At 58.4% G+C, this 21404-nt stretch overlaps 2 protein-coding genes across 6 annotated transcripts in view; one reads left to right on the top strand and one right to left on the bottom strand.

The window, feature by feature from the left end:
- Positions 1 to 16639, top strand: part of L3MBTL2 (L3MBTL histone methyl-lysine binding protein 2) — a 24141-nt gene extending 7502 nt beyond the window's left edge. The window contains exons 5-18 of one of the 5 annotated variants that reach the window (XR_011997778.1): positions 781 to 860; positions 2550 to 2667; positions 3077 to 3211; positions 3490 to 3578; positions 6764 to 6995; positions 7382 to 7458; positions 7658 to 7762; positions 8429 to 8576; positions 8954 to 9036; positions 9352 to 9586; positions 9788 to 9843; positions 10063 to 10128; positions 11098 to 11214; positions 11594 to 13604. Coding sequence is in view for 3 of the 5 variants with exons in the window: in XM_026017420.2 (XP_025873205.1) it covers positions 781 to 860; positions 2550 to 2667; positions 3077 to 3211; positions 3490 to 3578; positions 6764 to 6995; positions 7382 to 7458; positions 7658 to 7762; positions 8429 to 8576; positions 8954 to 9036; positions 9352 to 9586; positions 10063 to 10128; positions 11098 to 11510 (1781 nt within the window). In the remaining 2 variants the exon portion in view is untranslated. Of the gene's footprint in view, positions 1 to 780; positions 861 to 2549; positions 2668 to 3076; positions 3212 to 3489; positions 3579 to 6763; positions 6996 to 7381; positions 7459 to 7657; positions 7763 to 8428; positions 8577 to 8953; positions 9037 to 9351; positions 9587 to 9787; positions 9844 to 10062; positions 10129 to 11097; positions 13605 to 14466 lie in introns of those variants that run through there. The other 4 variants (XR_011997779.1, XM_026017421.2, XM_072741216.1 and 1 more) reach the window with 4 other exon arrangements.
- On the bottom strand, positions 11070 to 21404 carry CHADL (chondroadherin like). Its single transcript, XM_026017418.2, has 6 exons — positions 21157 to 21404; positions 19751 to 19919; positions 17594 to 19285; positions 16900 to 17066; positions 15965 to 16162; positions 11070 to 11290 (listed from the first exon to the last, which is right to left on the bottom strand). The coding sequence occupies exons 1-5, from the start codon at positions 21162 to 21164 to the stop codon at positions 15991 to 15993; spliced, it is 2208 nt and encodes a 735-aa protein (XP_025873203.2). The 5' UTR covers positions 21165 to 21404; the 3' UTR covers positions 11070 to 11290; positions 15965 to 15990.

Below are 21404 nucleotides of genomic sequence, written 5' to 3'. Positions count from 1 at the left end.
CCGAGGATATCCCTGTAGTCAAAGCTCCAGGACCCTTATTTTTGATAATTCAGAGGCCAAGAATTAGCTTCTTTTGTATTGCTTTTGGCCCTTTGGCTTCTGTTCCCCTTGGGCAGTGGAGACCTCTAGTTTGGAGAGGTGGTGGAATAAGGAAATGAACCTTTCTCTCTGAGTGTGTATAGAAGATTCTTTTTTTTTTTTTTTTTTTTTAAGATTTATTTATCCATGAGAGAGAGAGAGGCAGAGACATAGAGGGAGAAACAGGCTCCCTGCAGGAGCCCCATGCAGGACTTGATCCCTGGACCAGGATCACGTCCTGAGCCGAAGGCAGATGCTCAACCTCTGAGCCACCAGGTGTCCCTGTATAGTAGGTTCTAAGCATATAAGCATTAAGCAGCTCTGCTCTAGGTGGTCTGAGTTTCTGACTGCAGTTGAGCCCCACAGGCATGAGGGTTGGAGGGCCCTAGGTGTGTGCCCTTCCCACCCATTCAGATTAGCTGTGGCCAATGAGAGGTTGGGGGAGGTCTAAGGAATTTAAGCCCAAAGGTCTTTGGATTTCCTTCTCTTTTCCGGGGAAGAAAGATCAGACATTTCCCTTGAATGTTTCCTTTACTCCTGAGAGTCTGTCATCCTTTGGATAAGGTCCAGCCCTGTTCTGATGGCCACTGGTGGGACAGGTATCAGGCTTGGGTGGCGAAGGACCGGCTTCTACAGGCTCCTGGTCGCTAGGTTCCTGGCAGGGCTGCTGATTTTCAACACTTCCTCTTTCTGCTCTTGCAGCGCTGGTGTTGGGTTTCGACTGGGGGAAGTTCCTGAAGGATCACAGTTACAAAGCTGCTCCTGTCAGCTGTTTTAAGCATGTAAGTGCCCTAGAGATAAGGGGAGGGAGAACTGGGAACCTAGCACTTGCCACACCTCTCATCCACCAGCCTTCCAGGCATTCCAAGCTGGGCATTGGCAACAGTAATGGGGTCTGGGTGGGCCCAGTCCAGCTTTGCCATTCGTTCCAGTTTACATTTCTTCAGAGTCCTGCCACAAAGCCTCATCGAGGCCTTCTAGCACCCGTGCTTCCCCCCTCTGAGGTCCTCACTCTACTTTTTTTTCTTTTAAGATTTTTATTTATTTATTCATGAGAGACACACACACACAGAGGAAGAGACACAGGCAGAGGGAGAAGCAGGCTCTATGCAGGAAGCCCGACGTGGGACTCTATCCCAGGTCTCCAGGATCAGGTCCTGGGCTGAAGGCAGGTTCCAAACCACTGAGCCACCCAGGGATGGCTCACTCTACTTATCCACATAATGGAACTTTGTGCTAGAACTCCTTTTCTTCTTTCCTCCCCATTATTCCGTGTTTTCCCATTGAAAGCTTGTTCTGAACTGCCCTGGGCTTCCTGGATCTCTTGGGCCCCAGGAGACAGATGTGGATGCCTCCTACAGCCCACCTCAGCACAGAGAAGCACCAGAAGAGTGAGGCCCTGGGAGCCTGGGCCTGGGGCCGAAGGAAGTGCAGAGATGCTGCCTGTTTGTCTGTGGGCCAAAGAGCCACCTAGAGCGGCGCTCTTGTTTGGTCTCTCAAGCCAGGAAGTAGAGGAGGAGGTCTCTTTACTCTGGTAGTCCTAGTAGGAGTCACATCCTAGTAGCCAGTGAACTCCGGGAGGTGCCGTGGACAGTGGGAAGCTGGGAAGTCTCACTCTTCTCCACAGTGCTGTCGAAGGCACTCACCTTTCCTAGTGGGAAGCTCTTTGGCCCTGAGTTATCACTGCAGGGGAGTTACATCATACCTGATTCCATAAGCTCTGCCAAGCCAGCCCATGTGTGCTTGAGTAGCATAGCCATTTCTAGGTTCCGTGAGAGACCCACTCTGGCCAGAGAGGTGAAATGGGATACCCTGATTAGCTGAAGCCACGATGAGAATGAAAAAAGGTGAATTTCTCCAAAGGAGAAGCAAGGTGCTCTTGGTGCAAAGTGAGGATTAGACATTGGGAAGGCAAACAAGAAGGGTCTGCTGCTGATAGAGAGCATCTGAAAGAGACTGGTTAGAGAGGTGGAGAAAGAATGTACCAGAAGGAGGGGTGGGTAGACGGCTCCGAGAGCCCGCATGGTGAGAGCTGAAAGACTACTGCCCAAGCCTGAGTGATGATTTAAAGAGGTGATATTTGTGGCAAGCGCTAGGAAGTATTAGGTGTTGTCACGAGCGCACAAACTGGCATGGGTGTGATGTGCCCAAGATAATAGAATGAGGAGCTGGTCCTGTAAAGACCACTACTCAGAGCTGACCGACTCCAAATGTCTGACCCTTGCACCTGCCTTCCCATCCCGTCCCCTGTAACCCACCCCTCCCCATCCCCGGTGTCCTGCCTCAGCTCTTTGGGGACAGAGGATTTGTCTTGCTCATCTCTTCATCCCTAGTCCCATGCTTGGCTTGCCACACGCAGAGTGTTGTGCACTGAGGTACAGAGAAGGGTGCGATGGCTTACGAGCCCAGCCACTCTGCCCTGTGTGCTCAGGCAGTTCACCATTCCCCTGAATGCTCTCGTGCCCGCACAGGTCCCTCTCTATGACCAGTGGGAAGATGTGATGAAAGGGATGAAGGTAGAGGTGCTCAACAGCGACGCCGTGCTCCCCAGCCGGGTGTACTGGATTGCCTCTGTCATCCAGGCCGCGGGTGGGTACTCCTCTGGCCAAGCAGGGCCTGGGTTTGGAGAGGGACATGTCTGCACGGGTGGGTAGTGTCACAGGCAGAAACTGGCTTCATAAAACAAACAAAAAAGCCCACCACTGGAGTTTCTGCCAGTCCCTTCTTGGGATCCTCCTGCCTTCCCTGGCTTTGAAGAAGCCACAAGGCATGACAAGTTTGGAAACTCCCCCTCTTAAGGTTTTTCCAGGAACGATCAGACTATGGAGAATTAATTCTTACTGCTATGCTATACTGTTTACTGAGTACGTGGCATGGGTTTGTTTTGGCTGTGACTGTTGGGACAACAGGGACCCCCTTGCCTGGAAGGATTTCTTAGGAGTCAAGTTTAAGGTTGAGCATCCCGCCCTCCCTTACCAGTACCTTTTCCTTCTTTCAGGGTATCGGGTGCTGCTCCGGTATGAAGGCTTTGAAAATGACGCCAGCCATGATTTCTGGTGCAACCTGGGAACGGTGGATGTCCATCCCATTGGCTGGTGTGCCATCAACAGCAAAATACTTGTGCCCCCTCGGAGTGAGTTGATGAGAGAGAGCAGTCCTTGTCGTGGTCCCTGCAGAGCCCTTGGTAGAAGGGGCACCCTTTGTCTTAGGTTAGACCAGAACAGAACCCACTTGCCAGCCTGCTTCCTGTCCTCCCCAGTCTGGGAAGCCCTGTGGCGGATCCAGGTTGTACAGCAGGTTTTGTAATAGGTGATGGCTGGCCTGAGGAGGCAGAAAGAAGTTGCTCTGGCGCCCCCTGTTGGTGGGAGTATTGTTAGTCCGCGTAACCAGGATTCTGCTGTGTCTCCACAGCCATCCATGCCAAGTTCACCGACTGGAAGGGGTACCTCATGAAACGGTTGGTGGGCTCCAGGACGCTTCCTGTGGATTTCCATATCAAGGTCTGGCAGTGACCCCTTTGGGTCTCCTAACTGACCTCCTTCCTGCCCTTCTCCCATTTTCTCTGTCCGTGCAACTCACTGGAGTATTTTCTCAAAGACTTCCTTGCTTGACAGTCTTTAGCAGCTTCACATTTCTCCAGGAATGATGACGGTTGCTTTTACCTTCCCAGCCTAGAGTCAGCCTCCACCCCAACCCAGACTCTGATCCAGCCATGTTGGTCACGTTGCCTTGCCCTCTGTTTGCTACTCGAGATCCTTACCATTGATCATAGCATTTTTCAGGAACATTCCTTCCATAAATTTTATTAAGTACTTGGCTACAAGGAACTGTGGGAGTACAGGTCCCGTATTCAGGACTCTCCAGTCTGGCAAAGGAAATGAAGTCAAGCCTGGGAGTTATAAAATAGCCTTGGTTCTGAACCAGAGGTGTGCCTCTGAATCATCTCTGTGGCTTCTTAAGTTTTGGTTTTTTTTTTTTAAAGATTTTATTTATTTATTCATGATAGAGAGTGAGAGAGAGAGGCAAAGACACAGGCAGAGGGAGAAGCAGGCTCCATGTCCCCTCCCCTCTCATGCAGGGAGCCCGACGTGGGACTCGATCCCGGGGCTCCAGGATCACGCCCTGGGCCAAAAGCAGGCACTAAACCGCTGCGCCACCCAGGGATCCCCTGTGGCTTCTAATTTTAACTTAAAAAAAATCACTCACATGGTAAAAATTCAAAGGGAATACAAGGATGCGCAGTGAAGACTTCATTTCTCCCACCTCTATATGCCAGACCCTCCTTTGTGGGGCTTGCTCACATAGGGGCCTGGGCTGCGTCTGAGGCCTCCAGCCCCCAATGCTCTCGGGTGTGGTTCCCACGTTGCCTCGATAAGTGTCACAGCAGCCAGCAGGGGAGTGCAGAGCAGGTGCTGCCATGGCACAGGCGGGACCGGTTCTGTGGCCCGAAGAGGAGCAGCTGTCAAGGAAAGTTTCAAGGAGAAAATGGCATTTGAATTCTACCTTGATGGGTAGGGTGTGGGTGGTCTGGAAGCCAAAGTGAAAAGTGAGGACGGAATAGATGCTGGGCCACATCTCGTCCAAGGCATCAGATGCCTCGTAAAGAGGTTGCCACTGTGAGTTTTAGCTGGCAGAGAGTGGGCCTTTGACGAGGAATAGTTCCAGTACGTCAAGGGAGCCTTCCCTGGCTTTTCCCTAAAGTAGAAATGGTTTTTGCTTTACTTTAATTTGCTGGGTACTGTCCATTTGCTCTTTATTTCTTTATATTTTGCTAACTTATCTTTTCATACTTTGTTCAACAAAATTATAAGCTCTTTCACCTGTATTTTTTTTTTTTTTTTTGAGATTTTATTTATTCATGAAAGACAGAGGCAGAGACACAGGCAGAAGGAGAAGCAAGAGCCATGCAGGAAGCCCTATGTGGGACTCCGTCCCGGGACTGCAGGATCACATCCTGAGCCAAAGGCAGACGCTCAACCACTGAGCCACCCGGGTGTCCCCTCCCCTCTCGTGATGCCTTGCACCGTGGACAGATTCAGCAGTTGAAAACGAGTATTTGCTCCTTCTCAACTGGCACTTGTCTGAAGATGAGGCAGATTGTGGGTGGTACAGGCCACTAGCATTATCAAGGTGGCCTCTCCTGCTTAAACTCCAGTGAGCTTGATTCTGGGGCACCTGGGTGGCTCAGTTGGTTAAGCATCCAACTCTTGATCTCAGGATTGTGAGTTCAGGCCCCATGTTGGGCTCCATGCTGGTCATGGGGCCTACTTAAAAAAAAAAAAAATTTTTTTTTTTTTATTCTGGGTAGCAGAACATGGTTCCATGTGAACCAGTCAGCAAGCACACGATGACTCACTGTCACATACCCAGTCCTGCAGTGGATACAAAAGCCAGCTGCCTCTGAGGGTTGGGTAGGAAGGATAAAAGAGGGTGAGTTTGTGAAGGCAGCTCTGATCCAAATCCAGTCCAGTTCCTTTGGTGCCTACAGTGTAATAAGTTCTGAGTAAAATGTTGTGAGTGAATGGCCCAGCAGCCAAAGTCAGGCGTGTACTGTGTATCTATCAGGTGAGAAAAAACATTGCGCACTAACTCTGTGCCTAGTTCCATGCTTAGAACTGAGATTGTAGAAATGGATCCCCCCAGACCTGGCTTCTGCCCCTACAGAGCTCAGGGTGTGACTGAACAAACAGAGCACTAAAGTGGTGTTGGGCTCTGGGCTGTCCTGGGTGGGTGCAAAAGAAAGGAGTGTGTCAGGAAAGGCTAGGAGGGAGAGGTGGCCCCGAGGGACCCCAACCCAGACCTCACCCTGTGTCTCTCTCCTAAATGGGCCAGTCGATTGGTTTGGATTTGTATTCCAGGTCTGTGGTGTAGGACTCCGTCAGCTTTTCCTGGTGGCTGCTTTGTGACCTCGGAGATACTGCCCCCTCCTGGTGGGCTTTGAAAGATCGCCGCTTAGTCCCCACCTTCCCTAGGCTGGGGCTGGTTTTCCCTGGGCTGGAAAAGCCCTACAGAGTTCACTGTTCCCATTTCCCTATCCCAGGCAGGACAGGACTGAAGTCTCAGGGACCAGAAAGAGTCTCCTACCCCCTCATCTGTGGCCTGTCATCAGGGCTCTCTAAAACAGCCTGTGGGCATCTTGGTCACTGTCCTTTGCTGGGTCAGAGTGGGATAGCCATTCAGAGCTACAGCCCAGTGAGGTCACAGCTGTAATTAGACATATCGAGGCAGATGGGGCCTCAGCTCTCTGGACATGAGCATAGTATGTGCCATCAGTGGGGAGGTGGAGGGGAGTGGGAAAGTGCATGAGGCTGAACACTGGGACCAGTTTCAAGGTCCAGCTCTGGCAACCAATGAATCGGGGTGAGTGTGGGCAAGTCACTTGAGCCCTCTGGGGCACCTGTTCTTTAGTCTGAAATGGGCTTTGTAATTTCCATTGTACTGACTGGCATTTGGGGGGCACACCTTGTAAGCTGTGTGCTGTCCCTCATCCTGAGGAATTGGGGGCCAAGGTCAGACCTGGTGGGACCTTCCTTGAGTCTATGTCTTATCGGCCTGCTTCCTGACTTAGTGCTGGGTGTGGTTCTGGGCATACCTTCCCTATTCTGTGGTTACAGTTAGGAGATGAAACAGGGAAGTGGGTGGAGGATCCCCAGGACCACAGCGGGCCTGTGCTCTGATCTTGCAGATGGTGGAGAGCATGAAGTACCCCTTCCGGCAAGGAATGCGGCTGGAGGTGGTGGATAAGTCCCAGGTGTCACGGACCCGCATGGCAGTGGTGGACACAGTAATCGGGGGTCGCCTTCGGCTCCTCTATGAGGACGGCGACAGTGATGACGACTTCTGGTGCCACATGTGGAGCCCCTTGATCCACCCAGTGGGCTGGTCACGGCGAGTCGGCCATGGCATCAAGCTGTCAGGTCCGCGGGCAGGGGCAGGAGCATCTCTGTACCCGCCACCGCCACCACGTGGTGGTGATGACTATCTCCACCATGTGCACGGTGGTACCGAGGCCCAAAGAGGTTGGGTGATTTGACCAGGTCACTGAGCTTATAAGGGTTTTAAACCTATTCGAAGCTGGAGGCTACACGATATGGGAAGTGTCTGGATCTTAAGGGTCCAGTAGTCCCTACAGAGAGCTCCTGACATGTCCTGATCCTGGTCTAGGTGGGTAGTACGGGGTGCCGAGATACAGATTAGAGCACATGCAGGGCAGCCCCCACATTCTGGGGAAGGGAGGGAGGTGGCCCTGTGAGCAGCCTGCAACTCCTTTCTCTCTCTTGCTCCCTCTGGCATCTCCCCAAAGAGAGGCGCAGTGACATGGCCCACCATCCCACCTTCCGGAAAATCTACTGTGATGCTGTTCCTTACCTGTTCAAGAAGGTGAGGCACAGCCTTGGGACCTTCTCATCTTAGCCATAGGCCCTTCTCGTCTTGGCCATAGGCCCATCCCAGGCCCCACAACCCCGGGGTGTTCCTTTCCCTTCCCGTTTCCTTCCCAGGCCTATGGCGGATGAGGCCTGCTCCCCCCACCCTCCATCTGGGCCGCCCCAAGTTTCCCCAGCTGCCCCATTCCTTTAAGGTTCGAGCTGTCTACACGGAAGGTGGTTGGTTTGAAGAGGGGATGAAACTGGAAGCCATTGACCCTCTGAATCTGGGCAACATCTGCGTGGCAACCATCTGCAAGGTGAGCTTGGGCTAGTCCTGCAGCTTCGATGGTGGATGCTGAAGTCACTGAGGGGGTGCAGAACTCTGTAGTGCACATCCAGCCCACCTCCACTGTGGCTGCTCCAGGAGTACTGGACTTTTGAGTAGGGGTCTTATCTGCTCCTTGCTCAGAATTTGCCTTGGTGTCAGGTCCGCGGCACATTGGGGAGGTGCGTGGCCTGAGCCCGATCCTGTATCAAGTGTAGGCCCCGCCCTGTCAGCCTCCCTGGAGGCCTTCCCACTGGCACACGTCCTCTCCTTTGAGTGCTGGCCTACCCAGGACCAATAGCCGTGCTGACTTTGCTGCAGCCCATGGAGCAGATGACTACCCCTTGGCCCCCCTGGGGACATGCTGATGTGTGCATCCAGTGGGTCTTCTCCAGGCTGGGCCCATGAGCTCTCCTCTGAAAACACTGGGGAGAAAAAAAGGTGTAGTCCCTGTGGGAACAGCATTTGCTATCTAGTGAGGAAGGAAAAGGAACCTTAAAAGGATGGGTCCGGGGGTGCTGAGTGCTCAGCAGAAGCTCAGGGAAGGCTGAGATCTAGCTCGGGTTGGATCCATCCACCTTGTATCCCCACCATAGCCACCTTACCCTGGAATGGGGGTGCAGTTCATGATACCATGGTGTCTGCCTGCCCCCCCCAGGTTCTCCTAGATGGCTACCTGATGATCTGTGTGGATGGGGGGCCCTCCACAGATGGCTCAGACTGGTTCTGTTACCATGCCTCCTCCCATGCCATCTTCCCAGCCACCTTCTGCCAAAAGAATGACATTGAGCTCACACCCCCAAAAGGTAAGACTGTCCTCATGGTCAGAGAGGTCAGAGTGTGACCACAGGCCCAGGTTCCTGGCCAAGCCAGACCCTGGGGCTTGGGAGTCTCAGAGTGGTTTGGAGAGGGGTCAGAGCCCCCCAAGGCCAACACCACCAGCCCTGCCACTGGGCTCACTTGGCTCCACGGCTAGCGTGTGTCTCGGTAAGCAGAGCTCCCACTTGTTCCTTTGGGCAGTGAACAACCTATACGACAGGACCATGGTCCTAGAGCAGGTACCAGCCTGGGGAGGAGGGAAGAAGGCTGCCAGGGGAGACTCCAGACTGGGTCCTGACCCAGCAACAGGGGTCCATTTGGCACGTGCTCCTTTCCCCGTACATCTATGTTTTCTGCTCCCTAGGCTACGAGTCGCACACTTTCAGCTGGGACACCTACTTGGAGAAGACCAAATCGAAAGCAGCTCCATCGAGACTCTTTAACATGGTGAGGAGAGCGAGGAAGCACGGGGCCTGGGGCGGCCCTGCCCCCTGTCAGCAGCGTTCATTCCAACCCCCTTCTCCTTCCTTGAGTCTATACTGTGGATGCCAACCGCTTCACGGGAGAAGTCCCAGCCTCTGCCACGGGCATTCCGCTCAAGCCCGGTCCCTTTCCCAGAGAGGCTGGTGCTGGGGAACAGAGGGCAGTGGTCACTGTTAGGGGACCCTTCCCCACAGGCACTCCCGGCCCATTCCCACTCCCCGGTTTGGCCCCTGGGGCCGGGATCTGGCTGCCGTGGTCACCGCTTCTTCCCCCTCCCAGGACTGCCCCAACCACGGCTTCAAGGTGGGCATGAAGCTGGAGGCCGTGGATCTAATGGAGCCCCGGCTCATCTGCGTGGCCACGGTGAAGCGGGTGGTGCACAGACTCCTCAGCATCCACTTTGATGGCTGGGACAGCGAGTATGACCAGTGGGTGGACTGTGAGTCTCCGGACATCTACCCCGTCGGCTGGTGTGAGCTCACCGGCTACCAGCTCCAGCCACCTGTGGCCGCAGGTCTGGGCTCTCACGGCCCCAGGGGACCCTCAACTTTCCTTTTCTTTTTCCTTCCTGTCAACTGCTCCCCCTACCCCGTACCTACCTCATTCTTTGGCATGAGAGCGATTGGTCTCCTGGACCACTGCTCACTAAAGAGTGGCCCTTGTGTCCCCCGTCCCGCTCCTGACTTGTCTGTCTCCCTCTCCCTCTGGCCTGCAGAGCACCTTCCTTGATCTTGCCCACTCTGTCATATGCTCGTGCCCTTGTGCACCCAGGTAAAGCCCCCAGGTCCCTCGGAGCAGCCCTAGTGACGAGGGTGGGATGAAGGGACAGTTGCTTCCAGTCCCTCCCCCATTCTCACTCAACTTTGGCTTTCCTTCTTGGGGTGTCCCATGTGTAAGGGAGGCTGAGGGATGGGTAGGTGTCTCGGGATGTGCTTGTACTGTGTCCTTTCAGAACTCTCTTAACCTCTTCCCTCTGTCTTTCAACAATAGAGCCAACCACACCTCTGAAGGCCAAAGAGGCCACAAAGAAGAAAAAGAAACAGTTCGGGAAGAAAAGTAAGTGATGCTCTGAAGAAGTGGCCAGGGCTGGGGTGGGCCTTGGGATCAGCTGGGCCTATGTCTCTGGGAGGAGAGGGGGAGTCGCCGCTTGGGTAGCGCCCTCCATGGTCTGGTCCCTCCATCTCCTCTCCTTTGCCCTTCTGCCCCATCAGGCCCATCAGCCTGTGTCTTAAGGGACTCAGGCACAGATAGGGAGTCTTGAATCTCTGGCAGGGGTCAGGATCCCAAGGAAAAAAGCAAGAAACAGTATTTGTAAAGGAGAGAAGGGGGAGGGATCCCCAGCCCTTCTGCCCTGTGGTCAGAAGTCAACGCGACCCATTGGCAGTGCACAACTGCCTTTTGAAAGTAAGATGGCGGGGGCAGCATCCTTCTCCCCGAGCCTGTCATCCTTCCCTGGGGACCCTCAGGAGTGGAAGCTTCAGGATCATTTCCTTAGGTGGGGCTCTGCTCTTAACAGATCCTGGGCCCTGTGCGGGCTCAGCTTGAGGGGGACAGCAGGTGGAGTGGGGCGGGAGGAGGTAAAGCTAGCCCTCGGAGCTGCCGGCCTGTGGCAGCAACATGCTCTCCATGATGTGGCGCCACCCAGAGAAGAGGTGGTCCGAAACAGGATGGGGAGGAAGCCGGCGCGGTCCCTGGGCAGGATCAGGGTCCGGTGAGGGTATGGAGCTGATCATGTGGGAAGACCTCGTGCTGTCTACACTAGCACGGCTGGGAAAGTCACTTCACAGGTGAAGAAAGGACTGGAAGAGGGATGGAAGCTCAGCAAGCCTAACTGGGGGGCTTAACCTGCTACTGGAGAGAATCTCCCTGAGCGTCGGCACCCGGCCCCAAGGGGCAGCATCAGAGCTCAACGCTCTGCTCCCCCAGAGTGGGACCTGCCTTCTGCTCACCACTGGAGGACACCCAGCCATCGAGCCCCACATGGATACAGCCCTGTGCTGGGTTTCATTCTGTGTTTATTCAAAGGGAAAAGAATACCACCGACCAAGACCCGGCCCCTCAGACAGGGGTCCAAGAAGCCCCTGCTGGAGGATGACCTGCAGGCCGCAGAGAAGAGCTCATCGGATCCTGTTCCTGAAGAGAGTAAGAGCCTCCCGGGCGGGGTCAAGACAGGGCCGGCCTGCTCCAGTGCTCAGAGGCGGCCCGCCTCCTTCCCCACCTGGGCACAGAAGAGGAGAGTCAAGTGTGAAGGGACTTTGCCGGGCACCAAGCAGTCCTCCTTGGACCACTGGGCCTGGAGAGCTTCCCAAACACCCGCCCCCAACTCTGAACGGAGCCGCGCATCTCCAGCCGGGCCCTCTCCATCTCTACTGCCTGCCCCGCGGGGGGAAGGTGCCACTCCCACCTCCCCACCACGTCCTGAGGGCCCCCTTTCATAGGGAGCCAGAGCCCCCTGCCCCTCCCAGGGTTTCACACACACTCACTCTGTTCTCCCGCCCTCCCCACCTCCCTCCCTCTTTAGTCATTGCTGTGCGGGTGAAGGAAGAGCATCTAGACATGGCCACGCCCGACAAAGCCCCGAGTCCAGAGCTGCCCGTTCCCATCGAGAACATCAAACAGGAGACAGACGACTGAGCCTTCCCCACCAGCCCGGGGTTCCTCTGTTGCCACCACCCCTTCACCCTGCTTTAGTGTGGAGACAAGCCTTTTTTGCCCAAGTCCTGCCAGGTGCCGTGAGGGCCAGGCACCAAAGGACCTCTGCCCTCTGGCCAGGCCTCCATATTTGTCTGTGAGCGACTCCTCCTCCAGCTACACTTCCCAAAGCTCTTCTTACAGTACCCCCTCCACACCATACCCCTCAACTGCCATGGGGTAGAGGGCTGCCCCCAGTCACACTGGAAGACAAGTCAGTGAAGCATGTGTGTGTGTCCCTGAGCAAGTCCTACAATAAAGGCCTGGAGCAGCTCTCGAGGGGGAGGCAGTTGCAGGTTGGGTGGGGAGCGGTGTGGTGGGGGCCTAAAAGCAGCCTCTCACCGCTGGGGTTGGCGCTCTCCTAGCACCCTAGGGAGGTCAGGGAACCCCGCACAGGCACCCAGCTCTGGCAGGCAGCTAAAATGGCAGTGAGGAGGCAGGTTCTGGTGATGCAGGAGGTGGCCTTACTTAACCTGTTTTCTCTGTTGGCCTGAGTCCGGCCCCCATTTCCTAAAGGGAACAGTGGAATAGAGGTGGGGTCTGCCCCTGGCTGGGGGCTTGCAGGAACCTAGGGGGAAAGGGCACGCAGTCCCCCGTGTCATTTGGGGAGGCCTGGTGGTAGAGGGAGGCAGCAGGACAGGAGGGCGAGCCGGCCGTGCTGTGAGGGGACCCCAGCTGGAAGGGAGACCACAGCCAGCCTGTGCTTAACCTGCTCTGAGCCCAGCGTGGCAGGGACCTGACCTCTCACCCCCTTCTCCCTGTTAAGCAGGGTCTGAGGCAGTCCTGCCCCAGGGTCACGGGGCAGCAGAGTGGCCAGCCCTGCTAGCTGAGGTGGCCCTAAGGGAGCCCCTGGAGGAAGGGAGAAGAGGGTGACAGGACACACCTCCTGGCTCCCTGGCCCTAACTGGCCACCCTCCTTTCTGAAATTACATCCTAGAAGCTCACCTAGCATCTTCCCAAATTTCAGTTGCTTTTATTTTTCCAAGTTAGTTTCCTTGGAAACTGCTCTCTCTCCGTCCTTCCAGTAACTTCCTGGAATGGAAGATGGAGGCAGGCTGACCTTTCTTTCCTGTCTGGGTGGAGACGCGCTGCCAGTTGGGTCCCCATGTTGTCCTTTAGGGGGTGCAGCTGTGCTGCTCTGGGTGTCTGGCCATGTTCTCTGGGCCCATCTGCCACTGCTTGTGCGTTTGCCCAGGACCCGGCTGTTTGGTGTTGCCCAGAGACGGGGTGACCAGCCCACCAGAAGCTGGTCTCCCTCCAGTCACTCCTCCCAGAGAGAACTGGATCCTGGCTCCCTTGCTGAAGGTACTAGTGAGCCCCACACGGTATAGAAACCAGGCTCAGAGTGGTGTGTTAGTGCAGCCTGAATTCCCCAAAAAGTGATGAGTTTTGGGTCACAGTGAAGATCTAGGACAGGGGCCGCGCTCACCCTGCTGCCACTCACACGCATACCCCAGGCCTGGGCGTTGGAGGCCAGTAGCCTCAGCCCCCAGTGTGCCGCCGGCAGAAGCCACTGCACCGTGCCCAAACCTCTGGCGGTTCAGGGATCCAGTTCTGACCATGGAGCTTCTGGAAAGACTTGGGACTTTGTGGCATTGCAACCTTCTGTTCCTCCTCCCTGAATGGACAAGTGACGCCGCCACAGGCCGTGGTAAGGATGGCAGGGTCAGAGGACAGGCCAGCTGCCATCCCAGCCCTCCACGGGCCGCCCAGGACTTCCTGGAGTTGTTCGTCAGGTTTTTGTTTCTTAGAGCTGAGTGTCTTCTGACCTGTCACCCATAGGGTCAGTTATGAAGGCTGGGTTCACATGCAAGAACAATGAATAAATGTCCTCCGCTGAGCGCCCTGTCTCCATAGCAACCACACGCTGGGTTACCCTCATTTATGTTTCTGCTGTTGCCCCTGCAAGACCCGGAGGCTGAGCCTGTGCCTGGTCTGCCGCCGCAGCCTGGTGCTCAGCCCGGGTAAGTGTGTGACCTGAAAATACGGAACTTGGGTGGCCAGGGCCGGAAGATCTACTTGATTTATCACAGATGGAACCATGGGCCTCTAGGAGGTTTTCGGTTGGGGCACAAGATCCACTTTGGACTCACTTGCCCTCGGAGGGAACCCGAATGACCTCTTCCACTCCCCGTGCCCGCTGCTCTGTGACCTGCAGTGGCTCCCTGGTGCCGACTGAACCAAGTGCAAATGCACACCCCTCTCCTTACTGGCACCCAGGCTAGACGCTCCACTCCGCTCCAGGGGTGGGGGAAGCAAGGGAACTGCCATTTGTGAGGGCCTCGTGTGCCAGGCACTTGGGTAAACACAATCACACGGTTCGTCACAGGAACCCTGAGGTCCATGTTGACTTCATTTTATGGGGGAGAAAAAGGCTTATCAGAATTCAGTAATTTATTTGCTTAAATTCACAACTGTTAAATGACAGCAGTGGGATTAAACCGAGGGTGGTCTGCCGTGTTACCACCAGTAAGTACTCTTCCTCATTCATTCATTCATTCATTCGTTCATTCTCCTTCCTGAAAGCATCTCCCACATGCCAGACACCACCCTGGAGGTCAGGGCCTCAAAAGAGTGATGCATGCGCGGTCCAGCCGTAGCTTGAGCAAAGTGAGCATGCCCAGAATGGGGCTCGGGGCTCTGTGTGATCCTGGAGGTCAGGGTCCTTCTCTTTTTTTTTCTTTCTTTTTTTTTTTTTTGTAGGCTCCATGCCCAACAGGGAGTTGAGATCGAGAGCCGCATGCTCTACCAACAGGCAGCCAGGCACCCCAGGGCCCCTGTCTTGCAATTCCTTGGTATCCCTGGCAGGAAACTGCCACTTTCAACAAACATGAAAAACCCTTAATTCCAGGGCTAGCCACCATGCCACGGAGGGTTAGTTGGGGGTGGGGGGGTCTTTTAACGGAAGCCCTGGCCTGCACCTGGACCCATCAGAGCGGCTGCCACTGGACATCCACACGAGCTCCCTGGGGCTGCTACTGTGGGGAGACCACGGACGCTCTTCAGCCACACAAGCACCCACTGAGGTTAATGGCATTGTCGATGATGCTAACTCCAGATGTGACTTCTAAGGCACCAACTGCTCACCTTCAGCTTGGGGTCTTTTGGGGGGTTCCTCCCAGCCTGACAGGGAACACGTATGAATTGAATTCCCCCTCTCCCCTCAGAATGAGACCTTACTTAGAAATAGGGTCTTCACAGAGGTAATGACATCAGAACATGGTCATTAGGGTGGGCCCTAATCCAACAGGACTCCTGTCCTAGAGATTTGGACTGCCATCCAGCAGGAAGATGAGAAGGGACAGGGGAGATGCTGTATGAAGTCAGCCAGGGGGTGCAGTTGTGCTGCCACAAGCCAGGGAACCTCTGGGGCCACTGGAAGCTGGCAGGGCCTCAGAAGGATCTCCCCTACAGCCTTCAGGGGGAGCACAGCCCTGGGGACACCATGATCTCAGACTCCTGAGGACAGGGAGACAAAGATGTCTGTCGTCCAAAGCCATGTGCTTCTTTACAGCGGCCCCTGGGAACTAACACGCCATCTGATGGTCCCCAGGCACACCAGTCTTCAGAATGCAGGTCCAGAGACAGGCTGAGCCCTCTCCTGGTCTCAGGAGACTTTTCCGTGTTTTCCCACTCAGGACTGGCCTCTCCCTAGAGACCCTCCCTGTGCCCTCCCCACCCAGCAAGGGCGCCCAGATGCCGCTCACCCTTCCCTGCGTGCTGCACAATGTTGCTACAGCCGAGGGCTCAAGTGTGTGAACATAAACCTCAGCAGGTGACGCAACCACACGGGGCAGGGTTGATGGGCAGCGGGAGGCGGCGGCCACAGCGCCTGCACCTCTGCTCTTTGTCCCGGGGGTGAGCCAGGCCCTTGAGGTTGGGAAGTGATGGAACCAACGATCGAGCAAATATGGTAACAGCGGTGTTTTTAGGGACACGTTGGGTCTAGGTATTCTGTGGCTTAGCGGAAAGGCCACCGTCCCACAGGATGAGATGGTGTGATTGTTTCCTTACAATCCGCCTGGGCCCAGCCAGAGGTGGGGAAGTGAGGAGTGCGGACAGGCAGTAGGAATGGAAGCAACAGTTATTGCCCAGATTTGGAACCACATGAGTTAGGACCAAGAGAAGTCAGCCCTGCCGCCCCTGGCGCTCTGGAACCTGACCCACCACCGAGGCCTCCCCCACCTGCCCCGATGCCAACCTTGTCTGCTGTCCACCATCTGATCTTCATGGGGTCCTCCTGGCACTGGGTCCGGAAGCGGGCATCCGCTTGGCCTTCCTGGTAGCCCAGCCTGGGCACATTTCAAAGACCGCAGTCGCAGCCTTCACCCTCTGGCCGTGGACACTGGGAGGGGTGGCACAGGTGGCCCCCACACGCAGGTTCAGCCCAATGAGCCACCTGAGGAGAGGAGAGGATTCAGAGAACCCATTGTCCTGAGCCTTCCTGCCTGGGGTGAGCAAGGAGGTCTTCGGGAACTGCGGGGGCAGTGGAGCTTGGTGGGTGAGGGCAGACCCTGGGGGGAGCCCTGGCTCAGCCCCTCACCAATTAGGGGACCCCGAGGGAGTCACTTCAATCCTCTGATCCCTTCTCTGTAAAAAGGGGATAGTAATAGTAATAAATAGTTACAGAGGGCTTAGGGTGCTCCAGACCCTGTTCAAATCTGGGTTAGCTAGCTGCCAGTGTGCCCCTCACAGAGAACCCCCATGAGATGTTATACAGCCCCTCCCCTCCCCTTTACAGGTGAGAGAATGGCACAGAGCAGTCAGGAGGCCGAAAGCTGGTCAATCACAGAGCAGGATCTGAGCCCAGCTCTGCTGGACTCCAGGGTTCTTGTTGAAATTAATTAAGCGATTAAATTACTTCTGATGAAATTAACGAAGTGCCCACAAATATTAGGTTGCACCACACTAGCCTGGGAGGACCGCATTCCAACTGCACGGGTGAGGGAATCCAGCCCCAAAGAAGTCCACCCCAAGTTCCATGCACTTTCGGCTCCCTGGGGAGCAGTCACTGGCTCTGGCAGGACCCTCCCCTCTGGAGGTGTTCAGCTGGCGCATGGGGGGCGGGGGCAGAGGCTCGATTGACAGCAGCTGCTGGGCCCAGCTGGGGTGGGGGGGTCCCATGAAAGTACCCACCTGTGCAGTGGGAGCAGCTGGCAATCGCAGTGAAAGGGATTGCCGCTGAGGTCGATGAGCTCCAGCTGGCTGAGATGGGGCAGGGCAGGCATGGCCCGCAGCTGGTTCTTCTGCAGGTGCAGGCTCTGGAGCCAGGGCCCCAGGCCCGAAAACGCCCTGGGAGAAATCTGCAAGGAGACGCCAGGCCCGTCTCACTGGCTAGGCCTGGGAGGTACCCCATGCTTCCCCGCAGGAGAGCCCAAGGTGGCCCAGGCAGGAAGGGCAGGACTGGGATGGAAGCCCTGGTTGGTCTAACCCTGAAGTGCCTGCCCCTTGCACGTCACCTGGACGCGGGCCCTTGGTTCTGCTGTGCCTGAGCATGCCCCCCGCCCCTGCTCCAGAGTGACAAATCCCCTTGGTGGCTCCTGCTCTGCCCCCAAAGTGCACACGCAGCCCATGGACACACTTCCTCCTCCCCCCTCACCCCCCCCCCCCCCCCCCCCCGTGCTCCAGCAGGCCTCTCCGTGTGCCCCTGGCACCCGCCTGGTCAGTCAGCACACCTAAGCTCCCTGCTGTTAGGCATCGTCTCTGGCTCATCCCAGGGTCACCACGCCCGGCCCCAGGCCTGAGTGTGGGGGCAGCAGTGCCCGTGGGGTGAGTGCATGCTGCGTGGGGCCTCACGCTGCCTCCCCCATCCCTACAGTCCTGTGCCCACCTGCTCCAGGCCGCTGCTGTTGAGGAAGAGGTGCTGCAGTGACCCGCCCACGGGCCGGAAGGCCCCATCCGGCAGGGCTCTGAGCGGGTTCCCCGAGAGCTGCAGTTCCAGGAGGGTGGGCAGCCCCTCTAGGGCCACGGTGGGCACCCCCTGCAGCTGGTTCCTGTCCAGGTACAGCTTCTCCAGGTCCGGAGCGGGGCCTATGGCGCCAGGGGACACGTGAGAGATGCGGTTGGCGCTCAGGTAGAGCCAGCGCAAGGCCTGCGAGCCGGCCAGGTCCCCGGGTTCCAGGCGCTCCACGGCGTTGTGCTGCAGGTGCAGGGAGAAGAGGCCTGGCAGGGCACGCAGGGCGGCCCCGGGCACCCGCTGGAAGTGGTTGCGCTCCAGGTACAGGTAGGCGAGGCGGGGCGCCCCCTCCAGGGCGGCGGCGCTGAGGCCTGTGAGCCGGTTGTCGGAGAGGTAGAGGTAGATGAGGCTGGCCAGCCCCCCCAGGGCGCCCGCCTCCAGCTCGGCGATGCCGCAGTGCTGCAGGTGCAGCGACACCAGGCCGCCCAGGCCTGGGAAGGCCCCCCGGGGCACCGAGGGGAAGCGGTTCCGCCTCAGGTCCAGCAGCTGCGTGTGGCTGGGGAAGCCGCGGGGCACGGCCCGCAGGCCCCGGCTCTCACAGCAGCTGTGCCGGGACTCGGAGGCGCACACGCAGCCCGGCGGGCAGGGCTCCGCCGCCCCGTCCTCCCCGCGCCCCGGGCCGCCCGCAGGGGTGCGGGCCCACGCAGCGGCCAGTTCCTCCTCCTCCTCGGCACCGCCCGGGCAGCGCAGGTCCGAGGGCCGCAGGGCGTCCAGGGCCTCCCCGCTGAGGCGCCGCGGCCCCCTGCACGCGCCGTCGGAGCGCACCCGCGCCCGCGCCAGCCACTCGAGCAGCGGCCGGGCACGGCAGCCGCACCACAGCGGGTTCCCGTGCAGCCGCAGCCGGCGCAACTGCCCCGGGCCCTGCAGCGGCGGCACAGTGTCCAGCTGGTTCCCGCGGAGGTCCAGAGTGTGCAGGCGCGGGCAGCGGGCGAAGGCCCTTGCATCCAGGGCCTGCAGGGCGCCGTGCTCCAGCGTCAGCTCCCGGAGACCGGGCAGTGCCAGCCCGTCCTCCTCGCCCACGTAGGTGAATGGGTTGTGGCCCAGCTCGAGCCGGGCCAGCGCCCGGGCCTGGGACAAGGCCGGTCCCGGCAGCGCCTGCAGCTCGTTGTGCTGGAGGCTGAGCCGGCGCAGGGCGGGCAGGCCAGCCAGGGCCTCGGGGTCTAGCACGCTGAGCGCGTTGTGGGACAGGCGCAGCCAGCGCGCACGCGGCAGCCCCTGAAAGGTCATGGCCGGCAGGTAGACCAGAGCGTTGTGGGCCAGGTTCAGGGTGGTCAGTGCACCCAGGGCCCCGAACGTCCCCGGCCGCAGCTCCTCCAGCACGTTCCTCTCCAGCTCCAGCCGCTGCAGGGAGCCCAGCCCGTCCAGGGCCTCCTGGGGCAGCGAGCTCAGGCGGTTGGAGGCCAGGTTGAGGATCTGCAGGCGGCCCAGGCCCCGGAAGGCGCCCTCGGCCACCAGCTCCACCTGGCAGTGCCGCAGGTCCAGGTGTGTCAGGTAGGGCAGGTCCCGGAAGGCAGCTGGGGGAATGACCTTCAGCAGGTTGCCTTGGAGGTCCAGCCGCTGAGTCAGCTGAGCGGGGAGGGGGGGCCCGAGCAGCAGTGAGGACTACACCTTTGCACGTGCCGTTCCCCACCCCAACTTCTCCCCCTCACCTTTTCCTCATTCTCTTCATCCTGCTCCCTGACACCTCCTCCAGGAAGCCTTCCTCCCTCACCGCTTGGGCACCTTTCACTTTGAACTGTCGCTGCCTGTTTGCTTTCTCTCTTTCCCCCCTAGCTCTCGACCCCACGAGCAGAGACCGAATCTTATTCCAGTCTGTATCCCCTGATCTCTCTAGTTCTCTCTCACACGGTTTGTCATTAATTCGATATTTATCTCATAGGTCACCGACTTGTTCCAATCGCATAGAACATTAAACAGGGCTGTTATGCCATTTGACAGATGTGAAGACTGAGGCTCGGAGAGGAAAAGTGACTTGCCACAGTCCCCCAGCCAGGCAATGGCTGTCCTCCCTGCCCCCCTCACCCTGCTGACCTCGGGGACGGCGTCTGGCACCTCCGTGAGGTTCTGGTGCCGACAGGCAACATGCCGCCTGGGATTGTCACAAACGCACGTCGGTGGGCAGCGTTGGGCAGCTGCAGGCCAGGCTGGGCCCAGGGGCAGCAGCAGAGGAAGCAGCAGCACCAAGGAGACGCTCTGGGGCCTGGGAGAGGGAGAAGCGGTCAAGCCCGGCTCCTATTTCCAGGGCCCCTGAGATGTTTCCTCCTTTGGCCCCAGAGACACTGTCATTGCCCTGAGCCTCAGGACGCCCTGTGCAGTGAAGGTTCTATTGTGAGCCTTGTTTAACACTGGGGTAAACTGAGGCTCAGGCGACCTGGCAAGCCCCTTCGACAGCCTGCCCGGGGGCTCCGGAGGCCTTGCTGAGTGCAGGGATGTCCCGAGGGCGCAGAGCACGAGCCCAGGCTGCGGTTTAGCTCCTGGGCCCCAGGGGAGGTGACACAGCAGCCAGTCCTCAGACCACGTGGTGCCGTTTCCACGGTGGCAGGGAGCACAGTGGCCCCCACTGTGAGAAGACAGCCTGCAGCCAGTGGGGACCCAGGCCGGGCTGAGTGTGGAAAGCCAGGTTTGGGGGGGCCAGGAATTGTGGGGCCCAAGAGACTCGGAGCCCTGCTGGCAGGTGAGCCGGGGGGCCTAGGCCTCTGTTCCCCGTCTGGCCATCCTACACCATCCCGCGGGGCCGGACGGGCCGGGGAGCGAGGGGGGCACAGCCCGACCCCGGCCACCATCTACCCCCCGCCTCCCAGCACCCCTTCCCCGGTGGACCCCTTCACCTCACAGCCGCCTTCTGTTGCTCTCAGGGGCTACTGCCCCCTGCGCTCCGGCTCCCCCACCCTCGGCTCCCCACCACCAACTGAGCCCACTTTCCACAAACAGATGGGCTTCCGAAGCCTCCAGCGTGTCCCCGCTGCCTCGGGTGGAAAGTCGGGGCCCCTGACCCCACCTGGGGTGTGCTCACTCTCCCAGGGTCACCCTGGCTCCCCACCAACCACACGGAGGACAGAGCTTCCTCCCGCCGGCGGCACGGGCAGCTCCTGCCGCTGCTCGGGCTCCCTCCCTGTCCCCCTCCCTCAGCCTCCTCACTGGTGGCAGTCCCCAGTCCCCTTGAGGCCCCCTCGAAGGCGGGGCTGCCGGCACCGCCAGAGCCCGTGGTGGGGCCGTGGGGACGGGTCCCTCGGGGACCGGACGGTGTCCGCTCAGAGGCCTGCTGGGCTCTCGGACCAGCCCCGAAGGGCGCGCTCCCAGCGGCTGCTGGAGCAGCGGGCTGCCTGCCCCACCTTCCTCGGAACCCACCTGGGGGACCCCCTCGGAGAGTCCGCCCCTACAGACCCCCTCAGAGGCCCGGAGAGCGGCGGGGGGCTCGCCCCGGCCCCCACACTCACCCCTCCATGCCGCCGCCTTGCTCAGCCGGCTGCGGGAGCCCCCCCTCTGGGCCCGCAGGCCCGCAGCCGACGGGCTGAATGGCGGCATTGTGGGCAGCCCGGGCTGGGGGGGCCGGGGCGGCGGCCAGCTCAGGGCCCGGATCGGGTGCCAGGCCTCGAGCCCAGCCTGCGCAGCAGCGCCCGGACACCTGGTGGGGAGGGGGGCTGGGGGCCCGGCCCCCGCCCCCCTGAGCCTGGCTCCCTACTCT

The sequence above is a fragment of the Vulpes vulpes genome, chromosome 16 (assembly GCF_048418805.1).
Source record: "Vulpes vulpes isolate BD-2025 chromosome 16, VulVul3, whole genome shotgun sequence".
NCBI classification, from domain to species: Eukaryota; Metazoa; Chordata; class Mammalia; order Carnivora; family Canidae; genus Vulpes; species Vulpes vulpes.
This window is presented reverse-complemented; position numbering and strand designations above follow the sequence as displayed.

Coding starts and splice junctions, on each gene's coding strand:
- CHADL (XM_026017418.2), bottom strand. Junction 19,286..19,750: donor TGCCAGACGCCGTCCCCGAG/GTCAGCAGGGTG, acceptor CTCCCCGCTCAG/CTGACTCAGCGGCTGGACCT. Junction 17,067..17,593: donor ACAGCAGCGGCCTGGAGCAG/GTGGGCACAGGA, acceptor GTCTCCTTGCAG/ATTTCTCCCAGGGCGTTTTC.